At 40.4% G+C, this 20,804-nt stretch overlaps 1 protein-coding gene across 7 annotated transcripts in view; it reads right to left on the bottom strand.

Annotated features, from left to right (window-relative positions):
• Positions 1-20,456, bottom strand: part of myh14 (myosin, heavy chain 14, non-muscle) — a 36,959-nt gene extending 16,503 nt beyond the window's left edge. For 2 of the 7 annotated variants that reach the window (XM_015048238.1, XM_015048245.1), the window contains exons 1-22: positions 20,141-20,456; positions 16,101-16,281; positions 12,625-12,831; positions 11,025-11,181; positions 10,135-10,162; positions 9,346-9,460; positions 8,883-8,930; positions 8,565-8,576; positions 6,553-6,645; positions 6,401-6,464; positions 6,056-6,154; positions 5,813-5,956; positions 5,493-5,707; positions 4,876-5,028; positions 4,533-4,706; positions 3,660-3,833; positions 3,455-3,569; positions 3,058-3,126; positions 810-1,015; positions 598-719; positions 409-478; positions 171-331 (exon numbers count right to left, since the gene is read on the bottom strand). In XM_015048238.1, coding sequence (XP_014903724.1) covers positions 171-331; positions 409-478; positions 598-719; positions 810-1,015; positions 3,058-3,126; positions 3,455-3,569; positions 3,660-3,833; positions 4,533-4,706; positions 4,876-5,028; positions 5,493-5,707; positions 5,813-5,956; positions 6,056-6,154; positions 6,401-6,464; positions 6,553-6,645; positions 8,565-8,576; positions 8,883-8,930; positions 9,346-9,460; positions 10,135-10,162; positions 11,025-11,181; positions 12,625-12,831; positions 16,101-16,268 — 2,594 coding nt within the window. In that variant the 5' untranslated portion in view covers positions 16,269-16,281; positions 20,141-20,456. The remainder of the gene's footprint in view (positions 1-170; positions 332-408; positions 479-597; positions 720-809; positions 1,016-3,057; positions 3,127-3,454; positions 3,570-3,659; positions 3,834-4,532; positions 4,707-4,875; positions 5,029-5,492; positions 5,708-5,812; positions 5,957-6,055; positions 6,155-6,400; positions 6,465-6,552; positions 6,646-8,564; positions 8,577-8,882; positions 8,931-9,345; positions 9,461-10,134; positions 10,163-11,024; positions 11,182-12,624; positions 12,832-16,100; positions 16,282-20,140) is intronic. The other 5 variants (XM_015048243.1, XM_015048240.1, XM_015048241.1 and 2 more) reach the window with 5 other exon arrangements.
• Positions 20,457-20,804: the final 348 nt, after the last annotated feature.

The raw sequence follows: 20,804 nt of genomic DNA, 5'->3' as shown, positions 1-20,804 counted from the left end.
TAAATTAACACCCTCAAGGAATCAAAGTCATCATTTAAGGGACCAGTTTGCTTGCGTTGTGAGTAATTTCTTTTATTTTTGCACACAAGATTAAAATTTTTAGCCAAATCAGATTAATTAATCATGTTAAAATCTCTTTCTGCTTTCTGTGCAGCAAGGTAAAGCCTTACTTGCGAGCCAGAAACCCTCTGGAGGCGCTCTGGAAGCGTATGATGGTGTCTGTGATCTTCAGGTCTCTCTCCTCCTCCAGGTGAGCCAGGACTCCGGCTCTGAAGAAGACTTTACTCTGACCCACCCTGTACAGGTTGGGATCCAGCTCCAAAGCATTGATCTGAACGACAACAGCAGCCATCAGTCAGCTTGTCTCACACCTCCCTGTGAGGTTCTGGTGTGTAAAATGTCACCTACCATCAGCTCTGACGCCTGTTTGCCGTCCATGAAGGTGCGAGGGATGGCGTTGGGAGTAAGAATCTCGTATCTGGAGACAAATGTGAAAGCGATGAGAGAGCGAGGAAGAGAAAAGAGCGTCAGACAGCGATGAAATGCTTTTAATTTGTTGATTAAAAACTTGTGGCGCAGAGAGTTATAAATCCACACCTCTGTCTGAACTCCTGGAATGGGATGCGGTTGGGGAAACCCTGTCTGCAGATACGGATTCCCTCCAGAACGCCGTTACACCTCAGCTGGTCCAAAACGAGGTGCGGTGCCAGTTTGCCAGCCTGCGGAGACGTAAGGCAGGAAGAAGAAAGGTCAGATATTTTTCCTTGCTCTCATCTTTTGTCTGCCTGGTCTAGAGCTGGAGGTCTCACCCTCTTCTCGTGGTTGGGGATAATGCACCGCAGGAAGTTGGGGTTGGTGTTCCTGAGCGTGGCCATCAGCTTGGTCAGGGACTCTTTGTAGAGCTGACCAACGGTCCGAAACATCCCCTTCTTCGTCTTCAGCCCAGCGGCTCCAAACGGAACGGATCCGCTGCTCTCTCCTGTCGACACCTGGTCCAGACCCACAATCCTGTCGACTGGATGTGAGCAAAGAGCCGCGTCTCAGTTTTCCAGAATTCAGCTGTCATGATCCGGCTCCATTGACATTTACTGGCACATTTCATAATGTTGGCGTTTTGATCAGTGAACAAATGACCAAAAATTAAGAATTTGATTTTATAAAACTTTTCAGAATTATGTTGCTGGTTATAAACTATTCATTTACATTAAAGTTTTCTACATTTTTACATTTTTACATTTTTACATTTTTAGCAAGAGGACGCAAGCAGGCTTGGAAGGCGCTGTAAATGTTTCGTAACACCGTGCAACAAAGCCAGGAGAGGCTGCTGTTGACACAAATAGTGAAATTATGTGGATTTGTAGCTGAAATCGATCCAAAGAAAAGTATTAACAGCAGTTGGTGAAAGACACACATTAATACAGCCTGTCAAGCTAAACCTGTTAGCTCTGGACTTGTTCAGACAGGCATGCAACGTCTGCATAAAAGTGATTTATTCTGGTTTTGACCTGACTCTGTGAAAGTCTCCACAGGCAACAATGAGGAATGTAGAAACTCTTAATACTTATTTGTGTCTTCTTGTTAATTATTAAACAGATCCATTAATTTAGGAGAGAATAAAGGAAATCAAACAGTAAAAAAATAGAAAAAAAGTCATCATCTTGGTCCAGATTGAAAGAGAAATCATTTAATCTGGAGCAGAAAGTATGCTCGGTACTATCAGATGCAATAACAGCAAAACTATTTCATACTGACCTAAACTTTCCAAACAAACAAAATACCAACAATCAGACCAATAAAACATTTAAATTAGTGATTCTGAAAATTACCCTCAGGATCCCTAAATGAATTAATTTTAACAAGATTTCAAAACCACAGGCCATAAATGGATACAATTCATGAAACATATTTGCTTGCTGTTATTTATTTAAGGGTTAAAAGTAGAAATTTAGAGAACCACTGATTTAAATTCAAAAACAGGGAAAAGAAATCAGATCTATTTGCAACATAACGTCTCGCCAGAGTAAATTCAGGTTTTTGTTGTCTGATTGTGAAAACAATGAAAGCATCAATTTTGCCTTCAGCCTGATGGTAAATTAATTTAATAAAAGCTTCTAGCTGTAGACATATTGTCACTCTTCTACTTGCACAGCATGACAGGAAATCAAACGTCAGTACAAACGCAAAGGCAACATCCCACAATCACAGCAAAGGTACTAAAAGTCAAATGCTAAATTTACAACTCTCAAAAATGTACACATTGTTGTTAAATATCCAGACTTTTCAGAAAAGTTGTACAAACTTCTTCCACCTCTAATGAAACATTTTTCCTGCACAATTCAATTGAAAAACCCCACAAATCAATGAGTGGGAAATCGAATGGCTGAATGCTCACACCTTTAAATGGTTTTAAGTTCACGTTCAGTCTTCTCGAGTTCAGACCTGCCATTAATTAAAGTGAATCGAATGAACTTGAACTAAAGTTCAGACTTCTTTGTCAAATTTACCTACTTAATCCTGGGGAATTTAAAGGGGAGGTTGCCAATGATTAAAACAATTTCTCTGTAAAAAGGTTAAAACTTAAATTATTGACACCCACGACATATGTAGGTGCTAAATAATCTTTTCATTTCACCAATATTTCCTTTATTGACTTGATCTGATTAGGGTGATAGACAGAAGACCTTCCAACTTCAAATCATCAAAATACCAGCAGAAACCTGCAAAAATTTGGTCAGCTGTCATAATAAGGGGTTTATCGATGTAATGCAAACAAATCATTTTTACAGTTTTTACTGAAAAGGGTGCAAATATTTTTTGAGACTGACGAACACCTTAAGACTCAAAAACCTGGAACTTATCAGGGATGTGTACATTCCTGAAAGCCACCGCACACACACACACACACACACACACACACACACACACACACACACAAACTAAACTAATATTGACAAGAAAAAGACGGGGAAAAGAACGATAAACGTCACACCACAATCACAAACTGGGCAGCCAGAAAACGACACAAACTGGGAGAGAAGAGGTAAAAATAAAACCTACTGTCGGAGCCATTAGTCTGTAGAGTGGCATAGGAGTCAAAGAAGTACACACGAGGAAGAGTTTGAATATCTGATGCAGGAAGCAGGACAGCATTGGAGGCGAGACAGGAAGGACAGGAAGAAGTGGGCACCAAAGTAGTGCCGAGGGAAGAGAAGAGGAGGAAACGGCCGAAGAGTAAACGGGTAGAGGACGAGAAGGAGAAGGAACTCAAGAGGAAACAAAAAAGAGTAAAGAGAAGTGGAGTAAAGTTAATACATTGTTCACCAGAAAAATAATTGAAACGTGATTGGCTGACTGGGGATGAAAGTATTTTTCTGTTATTGTATTGCAAAATAAAATAAAAATAAAAAATACAGAAATCCACAATCCCAAAGCTCTATGCAGTGTTTAGTCTCACCCTCCTTCCAGAGTTCAGACACAAAATGATCTGACGACTGATGAAGAAGAGACGCCACGTTGTCGTTCAGAGGATCCATGTTCTTTATTAACCAATCATTCGCCTTGTAGTCCACCTGTAGATCAGGACGCCACACAGTGGCAGAACAAGTGTGAAGGAACAGAACTGATAATAGAAAATGTGGACAAGAAAGAAGCATATATACCTTTCCTGCATAGTGAATTATGGAGAAGTCAGCTTCTCCACGCGGCTGCTTTGATTTGTAGAACTTTGAATGGTTGCCTTGTTCGGAACAGAGTTTCTCCACAAATGTGCGGTCCGTTGCCCGGGGAAACCAGCACTCTTCATCCAGCAGCGCCAGAACGCCAGGTGGGTGAGCCTGACAAATGAAAGCATAAGTAAGATCATCTTGCTTAACTTTATCAGGAAACATAACAAAAAGGAGCAATAAGTATAACGTATAAGGTGAGATATCTAGAAAACACTAAAATCTAAATTATTACAATTTAGTGTAATAAATTGTATAAAAATACTTTTAAAAAGACAACAATAAGCAATCACCGGAAAATATTAAAACATTGTTTCAGACTAAGGAGCAAATTTATAAGATAAGGGGAAAAACAGAGTTTAAAATGTGCAAATCCAGATCAAGTAGAAATAACTTTTGTGTATTAGTAAGTGGAGTCAAACTAGAATAATTTGAAAATTGAACTTAGACAATGTGCAAACAAAACTGTTCAAAGTATCATATAAACATATAATTTTCACTGGATAAATTATATAAGATTAATATTAGTCAATTGATGTTTTTTTATGCTAGTCTTGGTTTTAGGTCAAATTTAAAGAAATAACGATTGTTCATCTGGTGTAATTAAAATTAAATAGATAGAATATTGATAGTTTAAGTATTAAATATGGGTTTACTCAAATTCAAAAACACTTTATTGATCCCACAAGGAAATGAAATTTTGTAACTAATGAATTCAAAATTCTTCAAAGAGTTGTTGATAACTATATGCTTCATACTGCAAGTATTTTTTGTAAAAACAAATATAATTTGGGCTGTGCTACTACGTACTGGTCTCTCAATGAGGTCAATGCAGGGCTGCAGGTCGAGCCCGAAGTCAATGAAGTTCCACTCGATGCCCTCTCTCTGGTACTCCTCCTGCTCCAGGATGAACATGGTGTGGTTGAAGAGCTGCTGCAGTTTCTCGTTGGTGTAGTTGATACAAAGCTGCTCAAAGGAGTTCAGCTGCACAGGAAACAAAACAAGGATTCATGAGATGGCATCCAAAACCTGTGCACCGTAGTATAATTATAACAAAAATGGTTGCTTGTGATGCTCCCATCTGCAATCAGAATCAGTGCTAGGAAAATCTGACATCGTCCTTCGACATTTCTGCATCATCACATGAATTTACCTGGAAGATCTCAAATCCGGCTATATCGAGGATGCCAATGAAGGACGCTCCTTGTCTCTGCCTGCGGTCCAGGGCTCTGTTGATCCTGTGGACCAGCCACCTGAACAGACGCTCATATGTTGCCTTCGCCAGCGCTTCAATGGCAAAGTCAGCCTAGAACAAGAGACATATATGATTCATATAATGGTTTGAAGTAAATGCAGGGCAGTACTGGAGAACAATCTACTAGATTGAAACTGAGGCAGATGTTCACCTTGCAGCAGGACACACTCACCCTAACCATGCGGCACGAGCCACAATAGGATGCTTTGTAAGAGCATATCCATGTGTTCAAATGGCCCAAAGTGCAGAGCTAAATTTAACTGAGAATCTAAGGCAAGACTTTAAAACTGGAGTTAACAGATGCTCTCCATAAATGGGCTCCTGCAGAGCTTGATGATACGCTGAGAAGCTGATTCTGGATTGTGTTGAAGTGGCAACACATTTAAAACATGCAGAACATTGACTGAGGTAAAAACATACATAAAAAAAAACAACCTTGCAACTGGTTAATTCAAAAACCATGTATCATTTCTCTTCCATTTCCCGCTATTATTAAATATCATTTAAAATCTCACCTGTTCTTTTGTCTGAGCTTTCTGCACGTACTCTCTCCCAACTTTGATCTTCGGTGTGAGGATGGCGCGGGTGAACTCCATTACGTTGATGCCCAGCAGATGGCACAGCTTCTGAGCAGCCGTGTTGTCGGGCATGGAGGCCTGATCGTGGTTCTTCTCCTTTGTGAAGGAAATGTTTCCAAACTGCAGCACGGCAGAGATCACCTTCAGCATGGCTGGAAGAGAGGGACACAACATAGAGAGAGCAGGAAGAATTTACAAAAGCAATCAAACAAGATAAAACATTTTCTAGCCTTGCTCTCTGTCAGGCTCTTTCTTACACACTGACTCCTCGGGGGTGAAGCCCATTATCGCCACAGAGTCCATGGTCTGTGTGAAATTCTCTGCATCGCTCTGACCAGGAACAGGGATGGAGCCTCCGCTTAGGAAACGATAGTCATCCGCACTTCCAAGAAGCAACTCCGCTGAGAAACAGAAAAGAATAGAGATTCAATTCCAAAAACAAAATCATTTAAATTAAACAAAACTGGCTTATATTTAGCAACTATGCACTTTTTCCTTACCTCTAGTTTCTTCAGAAGCTCCACAAAGCAACTGGTAAAATATGTGAAAGGTCCTCTCGTCCTTGGCCTGACGGGTGGCCCGAGACTTTTCAAGGAGGTCTACATTTTTATTGTTAGGGACACCAACAGCGAAAAGCAGGGTTGCAATTGCAGGATTTTCTATACTAGAAAATAATCTGAATCCTATAAAACTAAAAAAAAAAAAACAAGAAAAACACTTATAATCTGCTTGTTGTAAAAACCAACAACATTGAGATTCTAGAGAGCTACAAACCTTCACGCACATATAGCTGTGTTAGATAAAGCAATGTATTTCAATTTTACATCCAAAACGAGTCAGGATACAGGTCTCAATGTTGGCACCGACAATATACCCTGCCACATCAAAATTAATGCGGATGAATTTACCCTGAAAGAGACGATAGGGCAGGTTAGAGCAGTTTTAAGATGCATGCTAACGGTGCAACATTTCTTGTTTGTCCAAAGACAGATCTTACAAATCTAGAGGAGTTGTCGTTTTTAACAGTCTTAGCGTTTCCAAAGGCCTCCAGTATGGGGTTGGCCTGCAGCAGCTGTCTCTCCAGCTCACCCTGAGAAACACGGACAGATCTGATCAGCTTCAAAGCAGCAAAAAATAAACCCAAAAAACATGATAGCTCCTGTAGAGCCTTTCCACTATAAATTAAAAATTTAAACAACGGTGCCTTTCAAAAGTATTCCCATGTCTTGATTTGTTTACATATTCTTGTGTTACGAAGACAAACACATATTTTATTAGATAAAAGAATACAAAGTTGCACATAACTGTGAAGTAGAAGGAAAATTGTTGGCATGCTTAACATTTTTTTACTCATTCAAATCTGAAAAGTGTGGTGTGCATTTGTATTTAGCCCCCTGTATCAAAACTTTGTAGAAATAGACATTTCTGCCCATTCTTCTCTGAAAAATACTAAATGAATTTAGATCTTACTTTGACTGGGCCATTCTAACAATAAAACTATTTTAACCACTCCACTACAGTGTGGTTAGGATTGTAAATCTACATCCTATCCATATTCTCACCAACTCTGACCATCTTTTGAATCACTGCTCAACATAAGCATGATTTTCCGATCTGCATGTTTCACTGTTGGGTTGGTGCGCTCAGGGCTAGTTTTCCACTAGACAGATAGTTTGGCATTGCCATTTTATTTGTCTTATTTACAGATTCTCCCACCTGGGCTGTGGATTTTTGCAGCTGGATTTGATTTTTGGACTATGAATTAAACAGTTCTGTGTGAGATGTTCAAATGTAACACTGCTGGAAAGCAGCTTAAGAGAACCTCTACATCTGGATAGGTTTGCTCTTAAGGGGAATAACAGTAAAGATTTCTGAATAAAAATGCATGCGAGTTTTAAAAACCATGTGTCATTTTCCTTTCACTTTCACACAGTGCATGCACCACTTTGTGTTGGTCTATTACATAAAATGCCAATGAAATACACTAAACTTTGTGGTTGTAATGTGACAAAATGTGAAAAGGCTCTTGGGGAAGAATACTGCAAGGCACTGCACTAATTTGTGATGCTAACAAAAAAAATTGCTATGGCACAAAGACACAAACTGGTGCATTTTGCAAAGAAAATGGCATCTACGCCAAATCACTTTGAGACAAAAGAACAAATGATTCTCAAACCAAAGGCATGTACTGTTCTTAATTTAATTAGCAATCAAGAAAAAGAGCACTTATCAAGCTTGATCATGGGGGAGACTCCATTTCTCAAGGGTGAGTATCGTGCAAGTTCTGGATGTGACTGATTCAACACACCTGAATCAAAAACTACAGACTTCAGCTAAAACCCTAATTATCTAATTCAGGTGTTTGGAAGCAGAGACACATCTAAACCTTTCAGGACTCTGGCCCTAGAGGATTGAAGTTTGACAACCTAAAAGGTTGAGAAGAGCGATCTGGCTGCAGCGGAGAAACAGAAGCTGTATTCTGGAAGATTCAAACAAGCTGCAATGCATTACTGCAGTTGTTGTGTTGCCAATGCAGCAGCAGCCGTTGATGCAGCAGCAAAAGATGGGAATTAAAAGAGCCTTGCTGCACAGAGCGCTTATGCTTTAAAGATACTCAGGATGTGCAGACCAATCAACATCAAAGGCAGAAAAAACACTGAGAAAACAGAGCAAACAGAAAATGGAAGTATGTGCATCTCACCCACACCCATTCACACACCCAAATCCGCACTCTTTCACACATGCTGTGCAGCTACAAAAGTCATGGAAATCTTCAGCAGAAAAAGCTCAGCCCGACACGTACACGAGGCTTTAGTAAGCAAAAGTAAAACCACACATAAACCCTGTTAAAAGGAAGATTGTAGAAACATATGGCAATCTAGAAAGCCAGGTAAAAGTCAGGGTAAAAGTAAAAATTCACAAACATGATTTTCACTTTGTTTAGGATTCAGATCAGGTACAGAATGTGATTTTCCCAAGAGACAATTAGCTGAATATGTTTATACTCACATATTGTAAACTCTGGTGAATTGTGGAAACAAATGAGGTGTAATAAGGAGGGAACATTCATGGATGGGTAAAAGTGTGGATGGGATGAACAAACAAACAAACAAACAAACAAAAAAAAGACAAATAAGACAACAATCAAAACAACAAAAACAGGTAAAAAGTACACAGAAGAAAGCTACGCTGTTAATAAGGAACAACATTGGCAGTGGCATTAACATGTTTTAAGTTAGTTGGACTCATTGTGGGGTTCATTAAGCAGAAAATAGGACAGACAGAAGCAAAGGCAGATAAAATGGCAGCAGGACAGAGATAACTCACCCTGTTCGCCAGAGTGCTGCCTCTCGTTAGGGACCGAGAACCATCCATCTGAACATGGAGGCAAGAAAGGAGGAAAGAGGAGGGAGAAGAAAATAAAGGAAACCAGCGCAAGAAGGAATGAGGGTAGGAAATAATGAAACGGAAATGCAGAAAAAAGAAGAACTCCCACTCAGAGAGATCTGTAACTATAAACTGATTTAATAAGCTTGAGAAAAAGTGGATTCCAAACAATTTTGGATTATTTAAGACAATTTCTGAATCTTTTGCATCAAAGAGCAGTATTCTGTAATAGTGCTTTTATATTCAGATTTGATGCATATTCAGAAAAAAAATGTTATGGAAGGACCTTGATACAATCCCAAGTTGTAGACTGAAGCGTTTTTGAATGATCAGTACTGGAATCCCTAACTAAACCCAAATCCCAATCTCTGCTGAAGGATGGGCTGTCTCTATGGTAACGTACCTGTACAGCTTCCTTATTTCTACCCAAAGTGCCACCTTTATGAGACGAGGCAACGTGAGCCAAATACTGGATGACTTTCTTGGTGTTTTCTGTTTTCCCAGCTCCAGATTCACCTCTGCGACACAAACACACACATGCATATGTATAAGAAACATACACAGCAAATGCCACTGTTGGCTAATTCCTAAACATACAGCCTGAAGCATGAATGGTGTATAACGTTAGAGGAACAGAATACAAAGGAACAAGCGACCTAACAAAACAACAAACACAGAGGTCACGCAGAGTGTGATAAATCACAGGTTTGAACAGAAAGCAGGTGGAGGATACGATCTCTCTCTACTGACTGAAGGAAGTAGAGACAGAAAAAAGATCAAGAGGCAGCAGACTGAGGGATCTGACAATGACAGGAGGATTATGGCAGGGAGACATGGATGACAGGAATGAAGACAGACAAGTGAGGAGTTCAAAGTTAAATTCGCATGACATGCCTCAGGTTAAACTTGTGATTTTTTCTTCACTTCCTTTTGATTTATGACAATGATTTTACAAAACTAAAGTTGCATTCTGAAGGAAAAAGAACAACTGCTTCAGATATAATGCCTGTGTGTAGCTTGAATGAAAATAATTAGAAATGTATGGTCCGGATTTTGAAGGAGTCAAATCCAAATATGAAATGAGACAGACACTCCCATGCTGATAGTCAGACGACGAGAGGCATGCTCCTTGTTTCGGGAAATGAGAATTAACACAGAGAGACAAGCTGGAGGCTGAGTGAAGGTTACTCACGTGCAAAGGATTGACTGATCTTCTCTGTCTGTGAGAGAGAAGCACAGTTAAATAAACAGCAACATGAACAAACAAGTCATATTTTATGAACTATCTGAGGTTGAATGTACCTAGACATTAAAAACTAAATCATTTTGCACTTCTTTCACTTTCTGATTTTGAGCAGATGTTTCTGTATTTAACACTCTGGTTCCAGTCACTCATTAACATGACAGCGCTGGGACAGACAAGCCGCTCACCAGCTCAACTGGTCTCTCCAGGCAGCCGTATCGCACTCAGCGCTGGCAGTCAGTGGGTGGACACCGTTTGAGACGTCGGAGCTGTTTGCTTTTGCAGATTCTCACGCGTTCAGTTAGCAGGAATTCATACTGGTCCTACAGGTTTAAACTCTGTAGTAACACTCCTACAGCTGTTGCCACCCCCGACCCCCTTAGGGAGGGCAACTGAAGCCTCAGAGCCTCATCGGTCCTGTCCCATTATGTCAGCTAGACATGCAGAGGCATTGCACAATAAACCCTTAACTGCATTTGAGCGGTTGCTGGGAATTCTCTCCGTCTCGTTTCGTAAAATCAACATGACAAGCAGGGCAGGGGGGTGGGAAAGCCAGTCGTGTAGAGTTACAAAATGCTCACCACATCAAATGTACAATCGAATCACAAGATCCAGGTTTTAATAGGTGGGAGTGTTGCACTTCAACACTGCAGTCGTGAAAATCCTCTCACGTGTTTATTTTAAATTTTAAAAGGTCTTGATAATGAACCACAAGTCAAGAATCAACCACGCCTTGAAATAGCATTCATGTTGAGGCCAAGCGATCAAAGATCACGGAGGATATCGTGCAACAAAACGGAGCGAGGAGTCAGTCACAGGTCACGCAGTGTGTTGATTACCTTGAAGCATGCTGCGGTAGGCTGCCTCAGATATGGCGTAGATGTGCGGGGGCATCTCATGGCGCTTTTTGCCGCGATACATCTCCACGATGGACTCTGTGTAGATGGGCAGGTTTTTGTAGGGGTTCACCACCACACAGAACAGCCCTGAATACGTCTGAAAGACGACAGGACAGAGAGGGTTACGCTGCATGTTAAACCCAGAGAAATGTCTAGTTTACGTTGCTCAAACGTAAAAGTTTGACCAAGACAACATTTACTTAATAAACAGAAAAAACTTAGAAATATAGCATGTTGAGTTTCTGCCAAGAAATTTGCCTTTCATGGAAAGCAAACAAATACTTTTGTTACTGAAAAGTCACTCTTTCAGTGACGAGATGTTTTTTCCAGAAGGAAGCATTCTGCTCCCAACATGAGACGCTCAGCATCTCCTACCAGTTTGGTCACTATTTCACAAGCATGAAGTTCAAAACTATCACATTAAGCAATTATTTTCAATCTGTGCAGTGCCTTACAAAAGAACTTAGGAAACTAAATGTTCCCTCAAACCTTTGTGTAATTTATTGGACGTTTATGTGACAGACCAACATAACGTTGATGTGAAGTGAAAAAAAATGATGCCAATTAACTCTGATCGCTCTGATGAAATACAGAACAACCAACTGTCTTTGAAAGTCACCTAATAAGTAAATAGTGAACAACTGGGACCAAAACTGAACTTCTGGGGTTAACACTGAACTACCACCTGAATATGCCACCCCCACTGGGAAACATGGTGGTGCCAGCATCATGCTGTAATGATAATTTCCTTCACCAGCAATAAGGAAGTTGGTCAACGCTGATTGCAAAAGATGGACTGAGTTAAATACAGAACAATCCTGGAGAAAAATCTTTTGGAGGCTGCAAAAGACTTGAAACTTGTCAAGAGATTCATGTTCCAACTGCATGAACTACTCTTGATTTATCATATAAAATCCACCCAAAATATATATTGAAATCCTTATCTATAATGTGAAAAAAATTTGCCAAAGATCAAATTGTAACTACTTTTGTAAGGCAGTACATGAATGACTCAGTTCAATGCTTTAATGAGACGATTCCTGACAAATAAGGAAGTAAGTTCAGCCTGTGAGTTTGAGATAGATCGGTGCCAGTAATGTTTTCATAATACATTCCAGTTGCAGTGAAAGTCATAAAAGATTGATACACACTATTGTATCTTATCTCATACTGTTACACACCTCACTAAGGGACATTAATAATCTGTCTGCTCATCAGTTATCTCCAAACTGTTTCTGAATCATTCATCACATTAAAAGGATCTTTAACATCTAGTAACATTCATTTATTATTATTCTGCTTTAAATGCACATCCTGTCATAATACATATTTTATGAATGGCTTGTTGCATCTCCCTTATCTCCTAACTACATTTTGGCCACTGTTATGGAACAGAAACGGAGAACATCCTTGTTATTATCCTAATGTCTCTGTAAGTCGACTCCTTACTGCTCCTCTCTGATCGCATCGGTTACAGTCGACGCAACTTGGCTCCGGTGCATCAGGTGTAAACGTCACAGAGCAGCGTTCATGCACTCACGTAGATCAGGCCCGAGTAGTATCGCTCTCTGAGGTTGTGCAGCACAGAGGCCTCGTTGAGGCAGGTGAGGTCGGCCATGTCCTCCACCTTACTGAAGCGCGGTGGGTTCATGCGCTGCACCTCCTCCCTGGACAGAGTCAGCTTCCGCTGGCTGTCTGTGAGCTCCACCTCCACCTCGTCGCCGCGCTCCTCCCGAATGCTGGCCGACTGGAAAAGATAAAGAAGAAAATAAGATGATGAGTGCAAAAGTTACTTTAAAACGTTTCTTTATATTTTCCTTCCACCAAGCGATTTTCAGTTTTAACATTAAAAAGTTGATATTATCAGTAGCTCTTTAGGCTCTCTGGACTTTTTCCCAACATTTCTGGGGGATTTTAGCAGCTCTTTTTTTTTTTTTTTTGCTCCTTCCAGCTCTTCTATCCGCCTTTGACAGCAAACTTCATAGTTTCACTTGAAAGCACAAAAACAAAGATGAGTCATCATACCTAAAAGTAAAGTTGTTTTAAAGGATTATTAGATTGCAAAAGCCATGCCTTTATGAAATTCAGCGAAGCCCAAACAGGACTGGAGAGCTGCTTCATCTGTGGAAATCCGTCGGTCTGAGCTAAAATACTGCTAAACTGTGCTGACTGTTGTTATGTTTCAAGGATTTGACAAAGGTAACGGGAACAATTAGTGTTTATGATTCAAATTAAATTTCAATTTTTCTCAAAAATCTATTAATAATGAGTATGATTCACGTCTGAATGGTGTGAACCATAACTACACATTTTCCCCATTTGTCATCAATGCACTGCAATATCAAAATCTCTGTTGAAAAGTAAGTGAAGGAAGAAAAGAAAGTAAACTGCATATAAAACTGATATAATTGGTGATATTATTCACCAATAATATCAAAATGTCATGTTTTCCTAATATTAGCCTATTTTGGGTTATTAGATGATGCCTAATTGTAATGTGAGACACCTAAAACATCACCAAGACAGTGAATTTAACACTCTAAGTGTTTAGCAACTTAATCAGCTTTGGATGAGCTAAAAGATGCTTTAGTTAGAAAATAAATACAAAATGTATATGAATTATAACAGAAACTGTAATAAAGGTTCCTATATATTTATTATGTCAAATTAACACATTTTAGACAAATGTTTGAAACATTTACCACGTTGGGTTTGATCATCGTTATGATCTGCAAATCATTCAATTGTTTAAATCACATTTTGTGATATGTGGTAACAATATTTAAAAAAAAAATAAAATAAAATTATTATCTTGTCTGGTATCTAAAACAATATGTTTGAGGTGGGTTTCACCCTGGACAGTCCATCACAAGACAGCACACAGACAGACAGGACAAACAACCATGCACACACATCTAAGCACTAGGGGCCCCAATAACCAAACAGTCGTGTTTTGAAGCTGTGATGGGATGTTGGAGTACCCAGAGAGAACCCATACATGCACAGGGAGAATCTGTGCGTTACTCCATGCCAGGATTCGAACCGAGGACCTTCTTGTAAGGCAACAGTGGTCCCACTGTGCAACTCTGCAACTCATAACCAAAATTATAAATGAGCCGAAAGTGTGGATGTGACAAATTACAGATGAAAGATGTCATCAAAATATAAATCAGTGTAAAAACCAACTTATCTTTTGAAACTTACATTTTTGTCTTTTAGATAATTTTAAAAAATGGGAGTTTGGAAATGTAGACATTTTTCAAGCTCAGGTTTAAATTTTTTCACACCTTAACAAATATGGAAATGATAAAACAAGGTTATCCTATGACATTTCCCTCCAGTACACTCTAATCCTCATCTTCACAGAACAAAAGAACCTATATGCAGCAGCCACTTTATTAGGTACACCAACTAGAACGTTTTGACCACAGAGCTGCCTTAATTTGTCATGGCACAGATTCAACATTGAGACATTCTGGTCCATTCTGACACGACAGCATCATGCAGCTGCATATTGGGACGATGTTACAGTATTGCAACGACAGTTTTTAATGCTCTCTGTGACCTTTAGCATCTTGGCCACTGTGATCTGTGCCAGACATGGGGAATCTGCTGCAGTGAGACTCCATCCATTTTTTTTACAGAATTTGAATCAGGTGATGCTAAAACTATGCATCACCTGGACCTTGAGAAGTTCTAGGTCGAAAATATTTATTTGTATATGTCTTTGTACAGTTTTGGCTTAATTACTTCTCTGGGTGTGGTGTTGTTTTAGCAAATTGCATGTTTTAGTCTGCATGCTCTAGTTAGCAATCACTTGATTACTAAATTAGTTAATGATTATTTCAACAATTGATTCATCATGATTAATCTGATTAATTGTCTCAGCCTTAGTCACATTCAGAGTCAGGGTTACTTTCTCATGCTCAGCTGAACTTCAACAAGTCGTCTTCATCACTTCAAGACACCTAAATGCACTGAGATGTTGCAGAGTTATTCAGTATTTGTTTTGCCAAGCAGCTGATCAGTTGTACCTGGTAAAGTAGCCACTGTGTGCTTATTACAGCTACATTTCATTGTGATCATGACACAATGGACGACGGCAGAGCAGAGGGGCCCTCTTCTTGTTTCTGATCTTACTGTGAATCCGTCTTAGGACTACTGCTTTGCTATTTCTGCTACTTAAAATGCATAACACATAAAAATATGAGTCAGTGTCTCTAAAGTATGGTAGAAAAAAGCATGCCACGATTATGAAACTATATGATGACGTGAACGTTTCTGACTTTTCCTCTAAGTTTGTGTGGTAATTTGTTGGTTTTTTTTTTTTATCACTGAGAACGTGACTGTAAGATGAAGTCAGTGTCTGCACCGGCCTCCTTAACATCACGGCGCTGAAGGAGCGTATTGTTCTATTCATAGAGCTTTTTATGAAACCAGTCCAGCAGAGAGAGGGACACTCAGAGACGGGGCATTGAATTCATGAGTCACATCCTAAAATATGCTCTCTGTGATCCTCAAAAGAATGTTGATGCAACTGAAAAACACTAAATTTATATCAAGAGCCTCTTGAGTTGTTTATAATAGTTAATGTGCCAGTAAAGAATGAAACAATAAGAATAATAATGAATGAAGTAGAAACTAGAGCATTGTCACAAGGATTAAAGAGCTCCTAACATAAAGACAAAAGCACACACACACCCTGTGTTTCTTTACGTCACCTGTCTGACACACCTGTAAGTCGAGGGAACAGACTTGGGGCAAATAATTTACAAGACGATTAAACTTAAGACAGTGAACAGAAAGAATGTTGGGACAAGTTGTAAAAGGATAAAATGACTCTGAGCCCTGAAATGATGTCTTTCTGTCACAATGCCCTGCATGTTTTAACACATGGAGAGGTGATGCAATAAATGAGACAGTGAGTCAGGGTCCAGATGATGCTCGTGGATTAAATTTAATGTTTCGGGTAAACAGAACAGGCTGAAAAGTCGGGGTGTTCCCATGACAGCTCACCTCAAAGCCATGCTTCTCCGACGGCACCCACACCAGCCTCTTGGCAGCCCAGTCGGCCTGGCTGGCGGCGGAGAACATCGAGGAGTTGGCGGTGGGAGAACTCGTCCCCACGCCTGATGACAGAAAGCGGGTGACATCGTTGGCGACGCCCCCCGTTGGCCTGGACATGGTACTGCTGGCACTGCGAGAAAACGAAAAGTGAGATTAAAAACTATTTCGTTCAGCGGACCGAGACGCTGATGGGATTCTGTGTCGAGAGATCACACGCTTCAGCACCCACGCGTGCAGAAAGAGCTGCGGAAGCATGCAAGTAACATGCAGCCCATTTAAACCCGAGGCTGGGCAGAGGATGGCCTAAATGGGAGATGCGGGAAATCGAGAGGAAGACGAAAATGGAAGAGAAACTAGGAGATTTGCGGATGGAGAGGGAAGGAGGGAGGGACGGAGGCTTGGAGAAACAGCGAGACACATCAATCGACCGAGTAAACTGACATGACAGGAAAGCTGGGGGAGGGATGGTGAGGAGAAAGTTCAAAACAAATCAAACTCCCAGTTTAAAGCACCTCCTTCCACTACAACCCATTGAACCCAGCAGAGATAAAACCCTAGAAAGGAATGCATGGAAGGCTATACTGGAAAGGCAAAACGCTGAATCGCCTTAGGGGCTGGTGGTCCTGGGAGACAGGAGGTGACAGTTGCTAAAAGTGGTTACAGCTTTGACACATGAAGGCGATCCAGAGTCAGACTGACTGCAGCACAACAACAGGATGTTTCTAAATTTATTCCAACAACTACAAAGCAGTAGTTCAATGAGAAAGCTTCTTATAATAGATGAAACAGTAGACAATGTGGACCTTATCATGCAAAACTGGGTGAGTTTAGGAGTTAAAGCTTTGGGGACACAAAATATAATATTTTAAGTGAACATCACAGGCTCCTGGAATCTCTCCCAGCAGTCAATATGCAAAAGAGGTCATAAAAAGATGATAAAACAAGTAGACCAGCTTAAGATCTGGAGAAGTAAAATAACAAAAAGGATCATTGGAAAACATGCTTATGAAGAAATAGAAAAAAATGGTACTTAAAAAATGTATGCCGCTGATTGTCATTGTACCCCCTGTTTATTGACTTAGTGGAAATACTTGCATACTCAACCAATAATCTGGGTCACGAGTTTTCCTTGTAGGTCAGAAGCTGAAAAGTTCAAGAACCACTGCTATGGATCTATATTACAGGCCGGTATCCTGAAATACTTTTGAAATTTCCATCAGAATCTGCTAAATTTGCTCTGAAAGGGATGAACCATGAGGATAACCACGCTTCAAAGGAACAAGGAGACACGAGGTGTACAAAAGACACCAGCAGCAATGAGACAAACCTCATTTTTGATCCAACAGGCAGCTTAATGTCCAAATTTGTACAAGGAATGTGCTAGGTTATATGGCATCTCTGTGCCTCTGCAGGTATGTCATCAGGCCTGATTCCTGCTATGTGCTTCAGTCCGACTCTTTTACACCGCGTCTTTATATCTCTGCTCCCAACCCATACCTGTAACTTCAATTCAACACTGGGCGTGGAGCAAACATGTCCACAAAAGAGCTGGCACCACCCAGACAGTCAGCATGGAGCTATGAAGTATTAAGAAACGCTCTCAGTCAGTTTATAGGCTGTCTTATTATGGTTTCTTAAAAGCCCTTTATCAAAATTATTATTAGAAACTACTGAACTCTCCTCTACCTGTTGCTGCTCCCTGAAGGTCAGATGGCTGAAAAACAGCTACTACACCTTTCCCTAGCTGACAAGGAAGAATATTTCTTGTCACAAAAAAACAAGGGAGTTATAGTGTGGAAAACAAAGGAGTCACCCATCATTCTTATTAAGATATTACTTTTTAAGAAGCATATTGAAAATGTTTCTATTCAAATGGGTTTGTGCATCCTTTATGGTTCCTTTCATTTCTTCTTGACACATCTCCCTGACAGCAAACTTCAAGTCTTCCTTCAATAACAACATCCACAACAAGGATTGTTATTGAAAGCATGGGCTGTTAGCTCTTAGCTTAGGTACACATTTTTGAATGACATACCATGACGTCACTGTTTGGGCTAAACAGGATGGCATGCTCCATATCTTAATTTGATCTTATGAAAATAAGAGAATCAAGTTATGCTACTGTATTTATAAATCCTAATTTAGATGCAGACAACAAATAGCCGGGGGGGGGGGAATTATGTCTTTCAGTTCTGATGGAACTGATCAAGGGAAAAATTATTTGGATCTCTGACTGAAGCTGTTTTTATGAGAGGTTTTCTCCAGCTGCGCATGGTCAGTCAGCTGGCTGAACAAAGTCAGTTTCCCTCGCGTACTAAAACACAAATTTGGCAACTTGGAAATATTTCTGGTAGCAAAACTTGTGGGCAGTCGTGGTATGGAAACCCATTACATTTAACATAGGGATATATCTGCTCAGCAGGTGACAGTGAGTTGGCCACTCGAACAGACATCTAGACTAATAACCAGCTAGCTTCATATGCTAGCATTACTCTATTAGCATGCTCTTAAACTACAACTCATAAATATACTGTTTGTATTTTTATTTTTTGCTTTAGTCAGTTTCTCAAATAATAAACATAACAAATAACCTATCTTGACTGCAGTGTTTATGTTTATTACATATAACAGCAAGAGTAATTGTTTCTTTTTTATTAAAGAAACAATAAAAAATGTCATGTCGTGTTGTCTTAGACCTTTGTGTGAAAACCGTAATACCGTAGTATGTTTACACAAGGTTATCATACAGTAATAATGTCATCCCAGCCCATGCCTAGTTTATGATTTTTGCTTGTGGTGTTTGATTAAAAATAACACTAAAATCAATTTATAACTGTAACAATCAATATTTTAACGAGTAAGTAAGAATAAGTCTTGCTTTTTTCGATTTAAATAAAAGCAACTAGATCATATCATGAATTGCTATCTTGTTTTTTTTTTTTTAAATCAAGATTATAGTACCAAGCAGTGTGAATTTCCTACCAGTCCATGCCTGTTAGAAACATATCTTGATAAGGAAATGAAACAAAGCCACTGATGACATCATAAGTGAAAAGGCACTGCCTAAGTGAGTCACTAAATAATCTGAATACAAATCAGTGCTCTCTCATCAATCACAGTGTAGGACTTTGCATTATCTGCCATATAGCTGCAATGTATCCTCTTCCTAAAGGACACTCACACACAGACAGAGACCTCAAGCTGTCGCAGTACAGCGTGGACTGAACAGCTAAACTCCTGCAGCAGCTGGAGTTGCCAAAAACCTGACTGCTCTCCTCCATAGCAACACCCCATAATAAAGCAGCCCACAGACAATACCCCCTGAGTTTGAACTGAGGTCATCCACTGCGGGGGTCCACCTCCTCTCTCTCCCTCTCTCTGTCTGTCTTCCTGCGGGTGTGTAATTATTAGGTTGTTCGTGTATATTTAAAGGTGGCGATGTTGGAGCTGGAAACGCCTTTTTTCCTCGCTCAGCTTTGATGCGAAGTGGCGACTTTTTTTTATTTTTTTTTTAAAGCAGACACTGAGGAAAGATGACATGAACCCAGCGGCTGTGATAATGACACAGGCCGGGCTGCAGAGGCACACAGATGCGGCGTGGAGCCTAAAAATAACCGGCATAATTCAGAACTGAGACACAAAACTAAGGAAGAGAACCACACCTTGGGTGGAAGACGTGAAACATCTCCAGCTTGTAATTGACAAAATCATCCATTTTCATTCGTAAATTATTTTATTCTTATATTAGGAAAATAAACCAGCGTGGCCACAGCCTATTAATATATAGGTCGAGTTTCTAAGATGAAAGAGAGGGCATTTTAAAACCAATATGAACGTCGTCAACCGCCTTAATGTTTCATATTTAGGCTCTGAGCTCACATTTACTAAGCAAGAGAGGTTAGCCAGCTCCGCTGAAATATGAGACGTTAAAGGATATTGCCCCGGCTACTTACGAGTTGGATTAGGGTAAAGGTAATTAAATGTCTCACCTTCAGGTTCCGATGTGAGTAGTGGATAAGGCTGCGGTGTGAGGAGAAAACGGAGTGAGGTTGCTTCGTGGATATTTCCCTGCCTGGTAGGTGTGTAGCCTTACCGCATATGCGGTTTTTATCATCGCATTGCTCTATGAGCGGAGCCGCACACTCTCCGCGGTGGGAATAAAGTGGAGAGCACTGAGGGCGACGAGGACGGCTTCAATCCCGAACAACTTTTTCCTGGTGGTGGACCAACCAAGTGCGAGCAGACGGGTTTAACAGCGAGAGGACTCCAATGAAAGCCTTTATTTTAGCCGCAGACCCGCCTCATGAATGCGGCGGCAGCTCTCCGCCCTAAAAGGGGCAGCTAACGGGCGTGGTGACCAATCACATTAACGTTGACACAAACGGCTGTACCGTTAGCCAATGGTGAAAGGCGGTAGGCGGGGTCATGTTTGACTGACGTTTCAGTTAGCCAATCGGAGTGTTGTAGAAGCAGCGCAGCAGGTGCCGTGCGGCGCTCTCGCGCTACAGTGGGGGGATTTGCGCGCCCTTTGTTTACCATTCTGTGGCTTCGAGGTCCGCAGTCACTGATCCTGGATCTGATTTTAATATTTTCACCAAGAAAACAGCAGAGTGTTCGATTGGCATCTGACCCCAAGGCACGTGATTCAGATCA

Source organism: Poecilia latipinna, unplaced genomic scaffold (assembly GCF_001443285.1).
Source record: "Poecilia latipinna isolate Pla-1442-1.1 unplaced genomic scaffold, P_latipinna-1.0 Scaffold869, whole genome shotgun sequence".
NCBI classification, from domain to species: domain Eukaryota; kingdom Metazoa; phylum Chordata; class Actinopteri; order Cyprinodontiformes; family Poeciliidae; genus Poecilia; species Poecilia latipinna.
This window is presented reverse-complemented; position numbering and strand designations above follow the sequence as displayed.